General features: G+C 42.5%; 1 protein-coding gene across 1 annotated transcript; it reads left to right on the forward strand.

Moving 5' to 3' along the window:
- The first annotated feature begins 600 nt into the window (after positions 1–600).
- gpbar1 (G protein-coupled bile acid receptor 1) lies at positions 601–8,702 on the forward strand. The gene is made up of 2 exons (XM_066641294.1): positions 601–739; positions 6,782–8,702. The coding sequence occupies exon 2, from the start codon at positions 6,820–6,822 to the stop codon at positions 7,855–7,857; it is 1,038 nt and encodes a 345-aa protein (XP_066497391.1). The 5' UTR covers positions 601–739; positions 6,782–6,819; the 3' UTR covers positions 7,858–8,702.
- The last annotated feature ends 11,639 nt before the right edge of the window (positions 8,703–20,341 follow it).

The following is a 20,341-nucleotide window of genomic DNA, read 5'->3' on the forward strand; positions in this document are numbered from 1 at the left end:
AATGAAATGGGATGCTCTGGAGCAGGTGCGCATGAGCCTAATGTCACCATTCCCAATGCCAAGTGTGGGCTGGAAGGGTATAAATCCCTCTGGCACTGGTCTGTGGTTCCCTGGAAGGATGGAGCTCTATCCAGTACCTCTGAGACGAGCTCTATTGTGATGCTCCACTGAACCGTTAAAGAGAGCATGTAAATGGGCTCATCACTGCAGAAACTGCACTATGTCACTTTTGGAGGACATTAGGAAAACACTCCCCTCCCTTCCCCTTAATTTAAAGACAGTGCGTAAATGGCAAATTTTACCTAGTGCTCCTTTAAACGAGGTTTATAAGCATCAAACATAAACACACTTAGAAAGTGGTGCAAAAAATGAATTACATCAGGACAGGCTCCATTTAAAGCAACAGCTGGCCCCCTCTCCACCTCCGACAGTGGACTACAGGGCAGAAAATCAAGGCTTCCTGTGTGCAACTCTTCAAACTTTCACTTCCTCCAGAGAGTCCCACCCCAAACAAACCCGCTGTCTCTTTAAGAGGCGGTCTGCTGAGTTGGAGTGTGTACAGAGGAGGGTTTTAGCTCCAGTCTCTGTTCTCAGGGGTCTGGATTCACAGTGGACTTGGGTCCAGAGTTACAGCTGGAGGATGAGGAGGGTCAGCGCGTGAACGAGGGAGAACTGGACACACATACGGCTTTCAAACATTGCATCATTTAAAGGGGATTTTTCTAATTTGATCGTCAAGGTGGGTGTTTTATCTTCTGAAAGTCTAACCTGACTCTTTCACTGTTTATTAGAGTAAGACCACTCTCTTTATGAATACATAAAACCTATGATATTGTACAATGTATAATAGTAAATACAAAAAGTTAGACAGTAGGCTGTTCAATAATATATACACGAGGGTATAGTGTACAATGCTATATACAGTTCAGTATGGTTTATTATACAAAACAGTACACAATATTATTGATTGTATATATTTTATTCTATGCGGTATATGCACAATATATATATAAAATTGGGCATTTAATACAATACAGTATACACTATGCACCACTATACACAATACAGTATACACTATACACAATACACTATTATACACAATACAGTATACACTATACACTACTATACACAATACACTATACACTACTATACACAATACAGTATACACTATACACTATTATACACAATACAGTATACACTATACACTACTATACACAATACAGTATACACTACTATACACTACTATACACAATACAGTATACACTATACACAACACAGTGCACACTATACACTATTATACACAATACAGTATACACTATGCACTACTATACACAATACAGTATACACTACTATACACTATTATACACAATACAGTATACACTATACACTATTATACACAATACAGTATACACTATACACCAACATACACAATATAGTATACACTATTATACACAATACACAATACAGTATACACTATACACCACTATACACAATACAGTATACACTATACACTATTATACACAATACACAATACAGTATACACTATACACCACTATACACAATACAGTATACACTATACACTACTATACACAATACAGTATACACTATACACTATTATACACAATACAGTATACACTATACACTACTATACACAATACAGTATACACTATACACTATTATACACAATACAGTATACACTATACACTATTATACACAATACAGTATACACTATACACAACACAGTGCACACTATACACTATTATACACAATACAGTATACACTATACACTACTATACACAATACAGTATACACTATACACAACACAGTGCACACTATACACTATTATACACAATACAGTATACACTATACACTACTATACACAATACAGTATACACTACTATACACTATTATACACAATACAGTATACACTATACACTATTATACACAATACAGTATACACTATACACCACTATACACAATATAGTATACACTATACACTATTATACACAATACACAATACAGTATACACTATACACCACTATACACAATACAGTATACACTATACAGTATACACTATACACTACTATACACAATACAGTATACACTATACACTACTATACACAATACAGTATACACTATACACAACACAGTGCACACTATACACTATTATACACAATACAGTATACACTATACACTACTATACACAATACAGTATACACTACTATACACTACTATACACAATACAGTATACACTATACACTACTATACACAACACAGTGCACACTATACACTATTATACACAATACAGTATACACTATACACTACTATACACAATACAGTATACACTACTATACACTATTATACACAATACACAATACAGTATACACTATACACCACTATACACAATACAGTATACACTATACACTATTATACACAATACACAATACAGTATACACTATACACCACTATACACAATACAGTATACACTATACACTACTATACACAATACAGTATACACTATACACTATTATACACAATAGAGGCTAATGTCATTTTAGAGTCTGTTTCAGAGCTTGGTGCATTAACAGCAAAGGCATGATCCCCTTTTAGTGCAAGATGTATTACAACACTGTTCATAAATTTATTTATTGCAGAAAATCTTATAAAATATAGTTTATGAAGAATAACACTGATGCTCTGGTTATTGGGCTCCTGTTCAGTGGGGGGTTCATCAGTCAGAGATTGAACAGTCATTTCTTGAGGTTGATGTTGGAGGCAGGAGAAATGTTCAGCGTAGGGATCTGAGACACTTTGAAAAGTGCCAAATTGTGATAATGTTTCAGTCAAAGTGTCTCCAAATCACAGGTCTTGTGTGTGATCCCGGAGTGCAGTGTCCAAAACTCACATACTACAATGTATAGTATTGTAAGGAACTGAGAATATAACATTGACTCAGTAAGTTTTGCTCCGGAAGCTTGTGGGGTAGGAACATTAAACGGATCAAATGCATCAGTGATTCTCTCAGTTCTCACTGTAATAAGAGTTACAACAGACACTAACATTCTGAGCAGGATGAACGAAATTAATTATCGAATCTGAGATGACACAGTGAAAAGCGTCCACAAGTTCAAGTTCAAGAGGTTTATTGTCATTTCAGCAGTATACAGTGTTTACAGTACACAGTGAAACGAAATAGCGTTCCTCCAGGACCAAGGTGACCAATACACAACATTAAAGTGCAAAAGTGCATAAAGTATGTGTGTGTGTGTGTGAATAACTAGGTGAGTGACTGGGTGAATGTGGGAAACAGTCCACAGGTGTGAGTGTGTGAGTGACTGGGTGAATATGTGAGTGACTGGGTGAGTGTGTGACACTGTCCACAGGTGTGAGTGACTGGGTGAGTGTGTGAGTGTGTGACACTGTCCATAGGTGTGAGTGACTGGGTGAATATGTGAGTGACTGGGTGAGTGTGTGACACTGTCCACAGGTGTGAGTGTGTGTGAGTGACAGGGTGAGTGTGTGAGTGACTGGGTGAGTGTGACACTGTCCACAGGTGTGAATATGTGAGTGACTGGGTGAATGTGTGAATGGCTGGGTGAGTATGTGACACTGTCCACAGGTGTGATTGACTGGCTGAATGTGTGACTGACTGGCTGAGTGTGTGACACTGTCCACAGGTGTGAGTGACTGGGTGAGTGTGTGAGTGTGTGAGACTGTCCACAGGTGTGAGTGACTGGGTGAGTGTGTGAGTGTGTGAGACTGTCCACAGGTGTGAGTGACTGGGTGAGTGTGTGAGTGTGTGACACTGTCCACAGGTGTGAGTGACTGGGTGAGTGTGTGACACTGTCCACAGGTGTGAGTGACTGGGTGAGTGTGTGAGTGACTGGGTGAATGTGTGAGTGACTGGGTGAGTGTGTGACAAATACAACTGTTTTCCTATTGGTCCATACTCCATAACATCGCTGTCCAGAGAAAAACATGTATCTCCGTTTTTGTGGATGTTAATTTACTGCAACAGACATCCTTCGCACTGTGTGAACACTTCATGAAGAATGAACCAATAGAAACGCTCCAAAATTACTCTGAATAAAATCGTTTACATTAATTTCCACAGAACGATAAGGTTTTTCTTTCTCCTGTAAAGTTACTATGTTGGAGATATATTTACATTTTTGGACAGTGATGATTAAATGTTAATTACATTTAATTGAGTTTTGAGTTATTGCTAGAAAATGAAAAACATAAAAAAAAGATACAAAGTTTGTCCTGAAAGTTCCTAGGTTTATAGTGTATTATGATTTAATCTGTTGAATAAATATATAAATGTGTTTTATTTAATAGTTAACATAAGCTTAGTTGAATAAAATAACACTGTTGTAATTAAGGGGTGAAATGATTAAATGAAACTGCTGCTCTTTGTGTTGCTCAATGTCGCTTACCTACTGCAGTAGTTTCTATATGAGCTCAGTTTCACAGTGAATTAATCATTTTAGTCGGAAATTACACAATGGCAACAAGCTCCAAGTGCAAACAAGAGCTCAGTGATTAATCTATTTAAGGTGGCACTGGACATTACGCTTGTTCACAGAGTGATAACAGTCCCCCCCTGTTCAGAGCGAGAGGCAGAGCTCACTTCATTAAAATATATTCAGCTCACAGAGGCCTTTCAAGCGTGGCTCACCTCACCTGATAGTGCACATACGTGTCTCAGATGAGGTGCACATACGTGTTTGTCCTTCACAGCGTCTCTTTCTGTAATAGTCTTATCGGAAGCTTTTCTGAAACGGTGACATTCGTTTCTGAAGGGCCGCCCGTCCATTAGAGAGACTAGGCAAACACTAGAGGCACTGTCGTAGTTTTCACTTATACTTTTGTTTGTTTTGACTGAAAACATTAGAAGAGCCCTGACTTTACACACTTTTAAATCAACACTTAAAACATTCCTGTTTGTGCAGTTAAAGCTCAGTTCGCCTCTAATTCTGTCACGTCACTTTAGTTTTTTCTTTTATTGTATCATTTTAATAGTTTGAATCATTTTAATAATTTTTTAACTCCTTTTATGTATTTTTTGTTGCAAAATTTTAAATGTCTTGCTCTTAATTTAACCACTTTTTACTGTTTATTTTGAATCTGTAAAGCACTTTGAATTGCTCTTAAAGGTGCTCTATAAATAAACTTGCCTTGCCTTTCCTAAATACTACATTCATTCATTCATCCATTATCTATAAGCGCTTATCCAATTCAGGGTCGTGGTGGGTCCAGAGTCTACCTGGAATAATTGGGCGCAAGGCGGGAATACACCCTGGAGGGGGCGCCAGTCCTTCACAGGGCAACACAGACACACATTCACTCGCACACTCACACCTACAGACACTTTTGAGTCGCCAATCCACCTTCCAACATGTGTTTTTGGACTGTGAGAGGAAACCAGAGCACCCGGAGGAAACCCACGCAGACACAGGGAGAACACACCACACTCCTCACAGACAGTCACCCGGAGGAAACCCACGCAGACACAGGGAGAACACACCACACTCCTCACAGACAGTCACCCGGAGGAAACCCACGCAGACACAGAGAGAACACACCACACTCCTCACAGACAGTCACCCGGAGGAAACCCACGCAGACACAGGGAGAACACACCACACTCCTCACAGACAGTCACCCAGAGGAAACCCACGCAGACACAGAAAGAACACACCACACTCCTCACAGACAGTCACCCGGAGGAAACCCACGCAGACACAGAGAAAATTCACCACACTCCTCACAGTCACCCGGAGGAAACCCACGCAGTCACAGAGAGAACTCACCACACTCCTCACAGTCACCCGGAGGAAACCCACGCAGACACAGAGAGAACTCACCACACTCCTCACAGTCACCCGGAGGAAACCCACGCAGACACAGGGAGAACACACCACACTCCTCACAGATAGTCACCCAGAGGAAACCCACGCAGACACAGGGAGAACACACCACACTCCTCACAGACAGTCACCCGGAGGAAACCCATGCAGACACAGGGAGAACACACCACACTCCTCACAGACAGTCACCCGGAGAAAACCCACGCAGACACAGGGAGAACACACCACACTCCTCACAGACAGTCACCTGGAGCTGTGTGACTGCGACACTACCTGCTGCGCCACTGTGCCGCCCCTCTAAATACTACAATAAACCCAAAACATTCACACGTTTATAGTAAACATATAAGCCCTAATATTTTTATGTGTGATGCAGCTGCACATGTGGCATCACTCTGGACATCAGCCCCCCCTCCTCTCTCCATGGAGTTAGAATGACCTGTGAGGGGAGGAGGGACTCTTCTTATCCAGAAGAACACAGCGACTCTGTCAAAAAGACAGAATCATTCTGGCCCCCAAAGTAGAAAAGAGAAAATTAGAAGAGGAAAGATTTACCAGCTGTTGATCCCAATTTTCAGTTCCACCTTAAATGTTGCAGAAACTGTGTGCTACTTAAGGTGGAATGGAAAACTAATGAATAAGTAATAATACATGCACAAAACACTAATAATAAGGGGATTAGCACTGATATTTGTTAAGTATAGTTTTGTTTAAACACCGTTATCTAGGGCTCAATTTGGCCAGAGCCGGCTCTGCCTGCTGTCGCCTTGTTTCATAATAAAGAAAGCTTTTGGCTTTTTAAAATCTTCCGTTTCAAAGCAGCAGGACGTTCAGGTGGAGTATTTAAGTAAATGTAACTAGTTACTGCCCTCCTCTGTATGTAACTATACCGTCTCTTACTTTCCCAGAGTGAATGGAGTGAGGGTGAAGTGGCCAGAGGAACAGCATGGACTCGGACGACTCGGAGCAGGAGAGGCTGATCTTCATCATCACACTGCCCCTGTCCTCCATCATCATCCTGGCCAACCTCCTCATCATCGTGGGCATCGCCTGCAACCGCCAGCTGCACAACACCCCCAACTACTTCTTCCTCAGCTTGCTGGTGGCAGACCTTTGCACCGGCGTTGCATTACCGTTCATTCCTTGGATGGGTCTCAACCGCACACTGGATCTCCACGCCTGCCTGTTCATGCACATCTTCCCCAACTTCCTCTTCCTGTCCTTCCTCTTCAACCTCGTCATGGTGCACTACGAGCGATACCTTTGCATCGTCAGCCCGCTGCACTACAGCCAGTTTTGGGTGCACCGATGCTTCCCTGCTGCCTTGCTGACTGTCTGGATGCCACCATTGCTTTACGCTTCTCTTCCTGCTTTTGGCTGGAACAACTGGAATAGTGGGAGCCACCAGAACTCATCCTTGGACTCTAATAGCACCAGCTATAGCTCAGCAGGTGGATTGGACAGTGGTAACTGTTCTTTTGGAAGATGTCAGGATGATGAAATTTGCTCCTACAAACAGATACTTCCAAAAGAGTTCATCTACCTGGAGGTGTATGGACTTCTTGTTCCCGCCATCTTGTGCATCATAGGGATGACTGGGCGAGTTCTGTGGATCACAAGGAAACAGGTGAAGGACATCTGCAAACTCCACCGGGCCGTGGAGCGGCAGGACGCTTCAGATCATGAGCAAAAACTCAATCTTCGTTATGCCAAGTGCCTAGCTGCCGTCTCGATCATTTTCCTCCTCTGCTGGGTGCCCTACATCATCTACCTCCATGTGTCTGTGCAAATTTTACGAGGAAAGAGGAACAACAACCCCAACTTGAGCATCATCCTGTCCTGTACGGGGATCGGCAGCATGGCCATAATCCCAGTCATTCTGGGCCTGGCCAATCGGCAGTACACAGAGCCGATGAGGAAGCTGCTAAAAAAGCTGAGGGATGGCTGGACTGGGGTTCAAAACCTGGAAGCTGCTGCTTCATGAAAACCAGGAGGTACAGGCCTATTCCCAGAAAAGTTGGGACATTTTATTAAATGCATTAAATACAAGAATCTGACATCAGTTTAATTTCTCTACAAGTTTCTTTAACAAGTTTGTTTTCACTGAGCAGCATCTCTGTTAAAGCACTTGCAGAAAGAGGCTTGTCTTTGTCTTGCTGAAATAACCATGGACTTCCTCGCAAAAGGCATCAACTTGTTGGCAGCTTACACCTCACTGAACGATCACTGGATTAAAAACACCCACCTTACTTCTACACTCACTGTCCATTTTATCACCTCCACTGATCACACAGTAGCACTTTGTAGTTCTACAATTATAGACTGTAGTTCATCTGTTGTTCTGCATACTTTATTCCCCTATTTCACCCTGTTCTTTAATGGTCAGGACCCTCACCGAACTAGGTATGGTGTGGATAACTCTCAGCACTGCAGGGACACTGACGTGGTGGTGGTGGTGTGTTAGTGTGTGTTTCTCCAGAGTTCCTGAACCTTCAACAGTGTTATGGATGGTAGATGATGAAGGACCAACATTTGTTGCCGTCCTGCACCTACAATTGTCGATCCTGTGACAAAGTCTGAGACCAGGCGACGAGCCACGCTGCAGAGACTAGGCCTGTGGTGGACGCAAATGTTGTAACGTTTATATTTTATTTATTTATTTATATATTTATTTATCAGGGACAATGCACATTCATCAACATTTCAGTTTCATCACCTTTTACTTTCACCTGCTCATAGCAGGACGCTTTCAAACACTTTAACAAACATATTGTAAACTTTTCATTCTTATTTTGCCCTGTTCCAACTGTTTTTGGAGTGTGCTGCAGGCATCACATTTTTAAACATGTTTATTTTTACTAAATACAATCACGTTGTTCAGTGACAACACTGGAAATATTGTCTTTTTCTTTAAATAAAACTTCAGGAGATTGAATACGTCAAGATTTCTTGATTTTACTGATTTAAATGTCCCAGTCGTTTTCTAAATGGGTTTGTAATTCACTAAGAAGGTTCTCTCCAGTTAGAAAACGTAAACCAAAGGTGATGTTTGTTCAGTGGGAGATGAGAACAGGGACATCGCTGCCTGGTGTCGTCCACTGTGCGGTGAAGGAGTGGTTTGACCTTAATAACAATTTACCCCCTGTTCGTTTCCAAACTGTTAAAATATTTAAGCTCAAAGGGTGTTTCAAGAAGTGGGGAAAATGTTTCGTTTTTTATTATTCAGATTTTACAAAGACCCTCCCCGTTCACATTAACCCCTTAGAGTCCCAGGAGTACGAACTGCAAAGAAAACAACACAAAAAAATGTATATTATTTTATTTATTTATTTTACAAAAGGCTTAAGTAAGTAAGTTCTCCGGGTGGAGGATGGGTACCACAAATCGGTCAAATGCAGGGAAGCAATTTCCCTAAGGGTACCAATAAAGGTGACAGAGGGCAGCCGTGGCCTGGTGGTTAGGGAACTGGTTCGATCCCCAGAGCCGGCAGGTCATGACTAATTTGCCCTTGACCAAGGCACCTCACCTCCAACTGCTCCCTGGGTGCCCAACCCTCTGGGCATGTGTGCTCACTGCCCCCTAGTGTTCACTAGTGTGTGCGTCAATGTGTGTTTCACTGCACGGATTGGGTTAAATGCAGAGAACGAATTGCTCTGTGTGCAAGCACCGCGGCCAGTAAAGTGATTCTGATTTTTTTCATTTATTTCAATTCAAATTTGACAATGTCAGTGAATTTACAATACAGTTATTTACAAACGTTTGTGGATTGCAATAAGCGTCACTGCCTCGCTGCTCCATTATCCAGGGCCCTGTGATTATGAGAGTATTATTCCTGTGTCGGTGTGGGTTTCCTCAGTCCAAAATTTGACTAATAGTAGTATTAATAATTCATTCATTCATTCATCTCTTATAACCACTTCATCCTGATATCAATGGTTTGGGAGCCTTCCTGGAATCATAGGCACAAACAGGAAACACACTCGAGACGGGCACCACACTCTCAGACCTGTGGGCAATCTAACATCTGTGGACAGTTTCATAAACTCACTCAAACATGTGTGTTTGGACAGTGAAAGGAAACCAGAGGAAACCCACACAGACACAGGGAGAACAGACCAGACTCCTCCGAGATGGTGACCCAGGACTCTGAGACTGTGTGGCAGAGACACGAGCTGAAGTGCCACCATCCCACCCTCGTTTGGACAAACAGTGCATGTAAGTTAGTGTGTATACTAGTTGTGGATGAGTTTGTGCGTCATAGAGAGTGACTGAATTTCCGCTTGTTTCTAAGGTACTACAGTGAAGCTATAGTTCTGACGGATGACTAAAGCTGATACACATGCAGCTTTGTAATGTCTGAGAGAGACGACTGCATGGTCTCTGAAGAGGGGAGGAAACACTGTGATAGCTCATTCATAACACTTGTTCCCACAGTCACAACGATATGGTAACTTTCACTCTGTGACTACATCCAGATGGAATCAAATTTGGCTTGTGTTCTTATATTATCCCCTCCTCTTTTGTATTTCCTGAAAAAAACTGTTTTGAATAACTCACTTGAGGCCAGTTTATAACCCCAGAGCATGTACTGGACATTCAGAGGGTCACTCAGCTGTGTCCCATGCACTGTGTTTACAAACACAGCTAGTTTTGCCTTTATAAAAGTGTCCAGGCCAATAAAATCCACCCAATATTATATGAGAACATTTTAAACATGATCTAGAGGCAAAGCAAAACAATCTGACCTCAAGCATCCGACCACAGGAAGTGTAGCATCTTTGAAGATCTAATTTTGGGGCCCAAACGAATGAGAAGTAAAAGGCAAATGAGGGGTGTTCAAACAACACTTTTGTTCCTCTCTATAGAAAAGGTAATGGAATTAGCGGAGTAGCTGCTCCATATTCAATGGCAACTGTGATGTAGAGGGGTAAACAATCCAACTTTGGGCTGTGGAGTGTTGGAGCATAGTAAAATATAGTAAAGTTCATGACCCAGAACTAATCAACCACCATCAGTTTGTGACCTCACTTATGCTTGTGTATCTGCCATCAAATCCTCCCAGCTGTGTTCCAATGACTAAAGCCTTCCCTGAATAGTTGTGTGTGTGTTTGAAGTGTAATGAAACAAGGCCTAGATGGTTATTTTTGGAACAGTCATAGAGTCCTCTACAGGGAGATTTCCTTGTGTATCATTTTTACAGTGCATACAACACTCGCATTCTACTCTGATTTATTACACTTAATGCACACATGAATATGCACATGCCAGGTCTCCTCTATCTCCATATTTACACCACTAAAGAGACCTAATTGTATGGGTCAATTTCGATCCATATTACTATAGTGCCTGTGGAAAGAGGCTATATAGTACTTTGAGCTGATGCTATCTTACTCCTACTCAGTTGTTTTTTGTTGTTGTTTGTTTTCGACTCGACTCTTCTCAGCTTGGATCTCTTTTAGCAGGTCTTTTTTCCACTAGCACGCAAAATGGAGGCAGTGACATCACAAAACCCTGTCTCTTAAAGACCACAACAACGCCAATGGTAATAAGTCAAGCGCTGTTTACTCGTTGTGTATCGTCGTGTTGTTGTTGTTGTTCGAACTGAATGCGGCTCCGCGCCCCACTTCTCAAAGATCAGTTTTCCTTGTCACACGTTCAGCTTTCGCTGGAGATTTTCGTCTGCCACTGACCCAAGGAGCATTTGAAACTATTTAAAACCCTACGAGCTACGAGCTGCTGCTGAGAGTTGGATAAAGTGTGAAAGCTGCTGTAACTTCTGAGACTTAACAGGCGGCGAGTTTGTGCTGGAGCTCTGCACTTCGTGGTGATTGACAGGTCTCTGGCCAATCAGCGCTCTGCAGGGTTTACACCTCACATTTCAGTACCTACTCGTCTCGGTTGGAACCGTAAGTGAGCAAGAACTTAAAAAAAGGACCAGGACCAGATTTGAACAGTGGAAAAGCCAAGGAGTCGAGTAGGTTCCATGCAGTGGAAAAGTGCCACTAATAAATGGTATTCATCTCTGGTCAGGCAGTGGAAAAAAGCTAAATTCTTCAGTGTGTGTTCAGTGTGTTTTTTGCTCATGGTCAGTTCCTCTTATTTATCACTGCAGTTCTTCCCAGAAACTCTGTGACAGCACTGACGCATTCCTCTAACTTTCATCATTGTGGGAGACTTCTATCTTTATCTACAGAGAGATATTGCTGAGAGAGAGAGAGAGAGAGAGAGAGAGAGAGAGAGGGAGGAACAGGGACTGCAATATAAACAAACTGTATTGAGACAAATGATGTTGTCTTAATAGTTTGCTTTGTATAATAGTAGAGAGGTTTGTTGGTAAAAAAAAAAAATAAATCAATCATAGCCAGAGTATCCATTAGCCATTAACAATCCAAACAACTGTGGCTAACTTTGATCAAAGGTTTAATTCAGATTATGGTAAATTCACAAATGCAAATGAAAAAACAAGCCATAAATAAATAGGATGCAGAAACGCAGCCACCTTTTTTCGTCCTGACCTCATTCAAGAGAAAGAAGAGAAGTGAAAAATGCCCTGTGGTCTGATAAATCAAAATTGGAAAATCTTTTTGGAACTCAAGGATGTTGCCTCCTCCGGGTTAAACAGGAGAGGGAATATCTGGGCTGTTATAAACACAGTTCAAAAGCCAGCATCTCTGATGGTACGAGGTGGCATTAGTGCACAAGGCAGGAATGACTAGCACATCTGCATAGGCACCGTTAATGCTGAAGGATACATACGGGGTTTGGAGCAACATTCTGACATCCAGACAACATCTTTTTTTCAGGGAAGGAACTGCTTATTTCAATAAGGCCATTGAAATCCAATAAGAAGAAAACATTTTAATTTTAAACTACAGCAATTATTCTCAGTTCCCAAATGCTCAGAATGGTGTTAAAAGAAGAGGGACTGGCAACCGCTCTTAAATATGTTACGGGCATCAATTTAAACTTCGTCAAACTTCCCCCAAAAACTATAACATTTTTTAATTTTACTGTTTTCAATTAAATATAGGATTTAACCCTTTGGGGTCTAAGGAAATGTTCTCAATGTTCTGAAATTCGCCTTTAAAGTACTTGTATTATAACATATTTCTCACATGTTTTATATCAAACGGTTCAATCTCAGCTCTCTCGTTTATACATAACTTTTCAATTATGTAAATTTAATAAAAAAAAAACCAAAATCAGACAGAATTATCAAACTAATGTGAAGTGAGTTCATGGGGACGTCTGTGTTAGATCAGACCCTCTCATGTGCATTCCACATCTGTGTTGTTTGTTCAGTGGTTTTGTCGTAAAGCAGATTTGACCTTCGGGAAAGTTCACCCGAGCGCCAGGACAAACAGGGTGTGATAAAGCGGTGGATTTTTATAGAAACTGATTTTCATTTATTTTATGATCATGAAAATAAACGTAGTGTACTTCTCCATGTCCTGAAATATATTTAGTTTTTATGGAAGTTAATTTTCATTTATTTTATGATCAGGAAAATAAATATAGTTTACTTCTCCATGTTTTAAAGTGTATTTAGAGGAGCTGAATGCAAAGTAGTAAAAGGAGCTGGGCACGATGTCTCAGTTATCTGTGCAGGAGAAAGTCAAAAAAACACTAGGTTTACAAAATATTTTAACGTAACAGTTATTCGTAATTCAAAAATTAAAATATTCCCCACCTCTTCTATTGTTTTGTAACTGTTGTGTGGTACTTAAAGGGACGTTCACGATTATAATCCAAAAATACTCTGTCTTTCTGTTTTTTTAGACAACAGACAAACTCCAAACGTTGAAAAGCACAAACCGAGATGAGGATATTGTTCTATTTCTGCTCCATAGGTGGGTAATATTGACTTATTTTTGCTGCCTCAGGAGACGGCTAACGACATTACCGTCAGTGCGACAAAACTAAACACCTCGAGTTACACATGACTTTCTGTGGTAATTCAAACAGTGATTAAAACCTTTAACCTTTTAGGTTAAACTTCATTTACAAACTCATTTGTAAACTTCATTAGTAAAACTTCACGTACAAACACGTCATTTTCCCCCTCAAACACGTCATTCCCTGTTAAAAAAATGGTGCTTCTTAATGTAAACAACCTGAAAGAACGGTGTTTGCCCATAATCGTAGACATTCCCTTTAAATATGAAAACTGTCATTTTATTACCACAAATATTATAAATATTATTTGTTCTGTTCTTGTGGATAATATTTGATCCAAAAGTGTGTGTGAGTTTCCGTTTAGACGATTTAAAGATAATGACTTCATTGTAGCATTCATGAATACACAGTAATCCCTCGCTACTTTGCGGATCATCTTTTGCGGATTCGCTACATCGCGGGTTTTTTCAAGGGGGCTATATCGCGAATATTGAGGGAAAATCTAGGAAAAAATATTTCTTACGTACAGTACATGTATGGTTCATGTCCACATCTGAGTGAAATTTACTGACGCTAAATCACAGCTTAGGAATGACTCTATTAAAGAAACTGGTGGGATAGAACGACTGTTTAATGCAAAGGGTGGGTTGTGAACAGTAACAGGGAGGGGTTTAAAAAGTCCAAATACTAAACTAATAATAAAAAAATATCTTTCCTCTACTTCGTGGAAATTAGTTTTTTGCGTGTGGGTCTTGAAACGCATCCCCTGACAAAAATGAGGGATCACTGTAGTGCACTGTAGTGTTTTTTTTATTTTAATATTTTTTTTATACGATGCAACACTTACCATAACATGACAAAATAGCGAGAGAATGTTTGAATTTTGAATGACAATTTAATGTAAAACACTATAACACTTGTTTGTACACCTAACACTTTATTCATTCATTCATTCATTCATTATCTGTAACCCTTATCCAGTTCAGGGTCGCGGTGGGTCCAGAGCCTACCTGGAATCATTGGGTGCAAGGCGGGAATACACCCTGGAGGGGGCGCCAGTCCTTCACAGGGCAACGCAGACACAGGCACATTCACTCACACTTACGGACACTTTTGAGTCGCCAATCCACCTACCAATGTGTGTTTTTGGACTGTGGGAGGAAACCGGAGCACCCGGAGGAAACCCACGCAGACACAGGGATAACACACCACACTCATCACAGACAGTCACCCGGAGGAAACCCACGCAGACACAGAGAGAACACACCACACTCCTCACAGACAGTCACCCGGAGGAAACCCACGCAGACACTGGGAGAACACAACACACTCCTCACAGACAGTCACCCGGAGGAAACCCACACAGACACAGAGAGAACACTCTGGAGCAGGAATCGAACCCACAACCTCCAGGTCCCTGGAGCTGTGTGACTGCGACACCTACCTGCTGCGCCACCGTGCCGCCCCCTAACACATTAGTTAAGTTTAGCTAGGTTAGCCTTGTAGCTCCGGTGCTAAAGAAGGAACCTTGAAGTAATTATTTATTTATAGGAAGGAGACTTTTCTCTGAACTTTTTTCTTGAATTACATCAAAGTAAATGTAGCTTGTGTTTGCTCGTGTTGACTGAGTGCAGGCCATGTCTGGGATGCTCTGATAAGCCGAGTCTGAATGGAAACATAAATTCAGCAGCAGACTAAACCCTGATGTTATGGGTTCTGTCTCAGGGTTCTGAGCGTCTGGGGAACAGCACTTGGCTCGGATCTGCGACAGAGAATGTAGTCAGGATAGTAATACAAGGTATATATAGATTTAAACTTATCCACTTCTTCTGAAAAAACACACACACACACACACACACACACACAAACAGAGAGAGAGCTGTGTTTTTATACTCCCACATTCTTTTTCCTCTCTTATCATATGACATTTAAATATCCCACAGTCAAATCAACACACTCCAGTCTTCTGAGAAAGCTTGATGCTACTTGTTAGAACATTTCTGAGAGGATTTGATGGCATTTAGCCACGAGGACATTAGTGAGATGAGGTAATGATGTTTTGGATGATTAGTTCTGGATCACAAACTGCAATCCAACACAACCCAAAGGTACTGAATGACTCTCCATCGCACCACAGAACTCAGTTTTTATATTTAGAAGCTTAATCCTGGCAGAGTTTTCCAAATACTCCAGTCCATGGTTGGCACTGGGGACCTCATGGTGACCTCAAATGTGACATCTTCAGAGTGCCCTGAACAAGATGAAGCACTTACAGAAGATTAATGAATGAATTATATATACCGTGTGTGCCAGCTCCAAGGACCTGGAGGTTGTGGGTTTGAGTCCCGCTCCGGGTGACTGTCTGTGAGGAGTGTGGTGTGTTCTCTCTGTGTCTGCGTGGGTTTCCTCCGGGTGACTGTCTGCGAGGAGTGTGGTGTGTTCTCTCTGTGTCTGCGTGGGTTTCCTCCGGGTGACTGTCTGCGAGGAGTGTGGTGTGTTCTCTCTGTGTCTGCGTGGGTTTCCTCCGGGTGACTGTCTGTGAGGAGTGTGGTGTGTTCTCTCTGTGTCTGCGTGGGTTTCCTCCGGGTGACTGTCTGTGAGGAGTGTGGTGTGTTCTCTCTGTGTCTGCGTGGGTTTCCTCCGGGTGACTGTCTGTGAGGAGTGTGGTGTGTTCTCTCTGTGTCTGCGTGGGTTTCCTCCGGGTGACTGTCTGTGAGGAGTGTGGTGTGTTCTCTCTGTGTCTGCGTGGGTTTCCTCCGGGTGACAGTCTGTGAGGAGTGTGGTGTGTTCTCCCTGTGTCTGCGTGGGTTTCCTCCGGGTGACTGTGTGGAGTGTGGTGTGTTCTCCCTGTGTCTGCGTGGGTTTCCTCCGGGTGACTGTCTGTGAGGAGTGTGGTGTGTTCTCCCTGTGTCTGTGTGGGTTTCCTACGGGTGACTGTATGTGACGAGTGTGGTGTGTTCTCCCTGTGTCTGCATTGGTTTCCTCCGGGTGACTGTATGTGACGAGTGTGGTATGTTCTCCCTGTGTCTGCGTGGGTTTCCTCTGGGTGCCTGTCTGTGAGGAGTGTGGACCCACTGCGACCCTGAACTGGATAAGCGCTTACAGACAATGAAGTAATGAATTTTCACATTAACATTTTCACTTTCATTTTGTCTTGTTTTTGATTTAATACTTTCTTATCTTCACACATAACGCTACATGGATAAGCTGCTGTTTTACAGAGAACAAACAACATTTAGAAACATTTCCTTCATGCCTTTCACAGAGTGTGTGTGTATAATGCTGGCTGATACCCTCTCAGTGTTTCTTCAGAATTTCCTCTTTGCGCTTTGGAAATTTCCTTCTGCTGAAATAAACCCTGGTTACATTTCACAAACTGTCTGGGGAGTGCAGTGGGCGGGTCCCTTGCAAAGCAGCCCCCGACATGCCTTAAAAACCAGGGCGGTGTTCCACAAAGCAGGATTTCTTAGTTAGCCAGAGAACTTAAGCCCAAAGTCAAGCCTGTCCAATAGGAATCTCCCTCAGCTCTGTTCCTATTGGACAAATTTATGCCTAGGTTAGCTGGCTAACTGGGAATTCCTGCTTTGTGCAATACCCCCCTGCCAGTGTGATTTGTGCTTGTACGAGTGGATCAGACACAGCAGTGCTGCTGGACTGAGAATAGTCCACCAACCAAAAACATCCAGTAGCTCGTCGGTCGCTGTACAGTGTGTGTTGTACATCCCCTAGTCCTTCATCAGCGACACAGGAGGACAACCAACACTGAGCTACTGTCTCTGACCAGTGCAACACACACTAACACACGAAGTCAGTGTCACTGCAGCGCTGAGAATGACCCCCCACCACATCACACTTGCTCTGTGGGGGTCCTCAGCTTCTCAGAAGGTATGCATAGCAACAGATGAACTACAGCCTGTAATTGTAGAACTACAGAGTGCTGCTGTGCGGTCAGTGGAGCTGAGAGAAAGAACAGTGTGTGTGTGTGTGTATGAGGGACGAGGCAAGTTTATTTTAGCAGGTTTCCATCAGAGAGACACTCTCAAAGCTAACAGTCCTCCTGTAAACACAGGAGAGAGGAGAGAGCCACACACTTCACTCCACACAGAGCTGTGTACACAAACACTGCTCTCATCCCTCCATTAAAGAAGAAGGGATAATAACAGCACAGCGTGGATGAAGTGGCTTCATTACTCAGGACATTTATGAATCACTGAGAAGGTCCAGAATGGAGCATGTCCAAATTTAGTGGTGTGTATAATCACTAAAGAAAAGCCTGAAACACACTTTAAAAGCTCACTGTGCCCAGTCAGGAGTTCTTCTTGTGCTGAGGCACAGGGTTTAGAGGGGCACAGTTATGCTGCACTGCTTGCAATGTACCTCAGTGGTTTAGTCTGAATAGACCATGTCAGTCAGTGCTGGTTGAGTGCAGGTCCAAGTAAAAACTCCAGTAAAAGCCAGATGTTGGTTGTGTTTGGAGCCTGGGGCAGTACAGGACGGACAGGTACGCACTTTATTCTTCTATCTGAGGCTCTGTGGCTCCTGTTCTTTGCTCAGCCTCTGGCAGAAAAAGGTCATTCTGGTTCATCTGAGAGAGAGGAACAAGCGCAGCATCAGAACAGATTTTATCAAAGCAGCAAAACCATCGTGTTCCTGACGTAACAAGAGAGACCTTTAATACGTCACCTGAATACACTTATCTGAACAGCTCTGCAATATCTCAGTATCCCCCTCCACACACACACACACACACACACACATAAATCTTGTATCTGTGATTTGTGGGGACATTGCATAGACTTTCAGTCGGTGTTAATCAGATAAAGAGGCCATGATGAAATAGCTGATGTTCACAAGGACCACGCCTCAAGCTCTTCCCCCACTTTCTGTCCGTTTCTGTTTCCTGTGTAACACTTCCCATCCCCGTCTCACTGAGGGTGGGGCTAATACTCGCAACCACAAGGTAAGTAAAGTGTGAAATGCACTCCTAGATCATTGCAAACGCCCTGCTTCAGCTCTGCTACACGTGCAGAACGTTATAGACACCCATTATAACGAGTGAACACATCCACTTTAAAAGAATACAATGTAAGAATTGATTTTTGTCTCCTGAGCTCCCCCTACCTGCTACTGAGTGTAATTCACATCACCACTTTGGTGGTACACTAGCCGTTATAACCGCAGCGGCCCAAAGAAAAGCACTTAACAGAATCGATGCCTAACGAGTAAAACTGAGCTAATACAGCTAAAGTTAGCAGCCGCTAACACTCGCCCTTGTTCATCATTAGCTCTCAGATTATAACACTGTCTTCAACAAAGCTTGGGTTCCACTGACAAAAGTGAGCTAATCCGGCTAAAGTTAGCTGCTGCAAACCCTTTCTCACTGCTCAGTAATTCTCAAAAACTGATCATAACACTTTCGACAACAAAACAATCACTAACTAACACCGCAACACATGAATAAAGGGCAACAAAAATACGTACTGCTCCAACTAGTGCTCCAGTGTGGGCGCGTCCAGTAGGACTACCCACTGTTGACACGTTCTGCTCTTTTGAGCAGGCGAGGTCAACTGGACAGCCCGAATTTATTTAGCTCTCTGCTCCTTTGAGGCCAGAGTGCATTGCACCAATCCCCTGAAAAAAGACTAAGCTCAGACTCAAAATTTTAGTCACCATCATTGAGAAACCTAGTTGGTTCTCCAAAGCCAAGAGCACCCTGAGCGAACTGGACTCAGGCGGGCTCGGAGCGGACCCTGTGAAATTCAATTTAATTAAAAAAAAAAACCTCTCAGCAGTATCACATGACTTCTGTAGATTTTGAGTTTGAGTTTCCTCAGATCTGTGGAAGAACACATTTGACACTTATTCATGGCACACATCAGTTCCATCAACAGTTTGCAAGCCTCTGCTGTGTTGTCACACTTTGTCAGTACCTCACTGCCCTGGGCCAGATGCAGCGTGCCGCATTCATGCCGAGCCTCAGCTAGCCGACAGTGGCAACATGCAGCCGGACTTGGGCCAGACGCAGCATGAATGCTAGCCGACAGTGCCGAGCCTGCGCCAGAATCGGCCCAGATCTACCTTGCTAGCTGGGAATGCGACAGCTCCTAAGCTGCAAGTTTCAGACAAGTTTCAGTTTAACGCTCCAGTTGGAAAGTTTGAAAGTACAGCTTGGTGGGGACATTATCATCCTCTTATGACGGTGCCAAATGGGCCTGCTCCTGCAGAACACTACTTTCATGTAGCGCTGTGATATGGAGAAAACACTTACACTGAGATTAAATTGTAATGTATTATAATTGTGATACTGTTTGCAGTGATACAAATGCACTGTTAATACGAGTGCGACTGGCGTTGGTGATAAGGTACAAATGATTCAACTCTTATGTCAGGCTGGAGTGCATGTATACATTCATTCATTAAACCCACACATAAGACAGTGATTGGATGGTGATTAGTTTGGGGCTTTTTTTTAACATGTTGCATTCTGAAGCACAGCAGCAGATACAGTGAAAAGTGACTGTAGCATTATTGTTAGCCTCTTGAACTCTGCAGCTCAGTTTTAGAGATTCTGA

Source organism: Hoplias malabaricus, chromosome 12 (assembly GCF_029633855.1).
Source record: "Hoplias malabaricus isolate fHopMal1 chromosome 12, fHopMal1.hap1, whole genome shotgun sequence".
Classification (NCBI taxonomy): domain Eukaryota; kingdom Metazoa; phylum Chordata; class Actinopteri; order Characiformes; family Erythrinidae; genus Hoplias; species Hoplias malabaricus.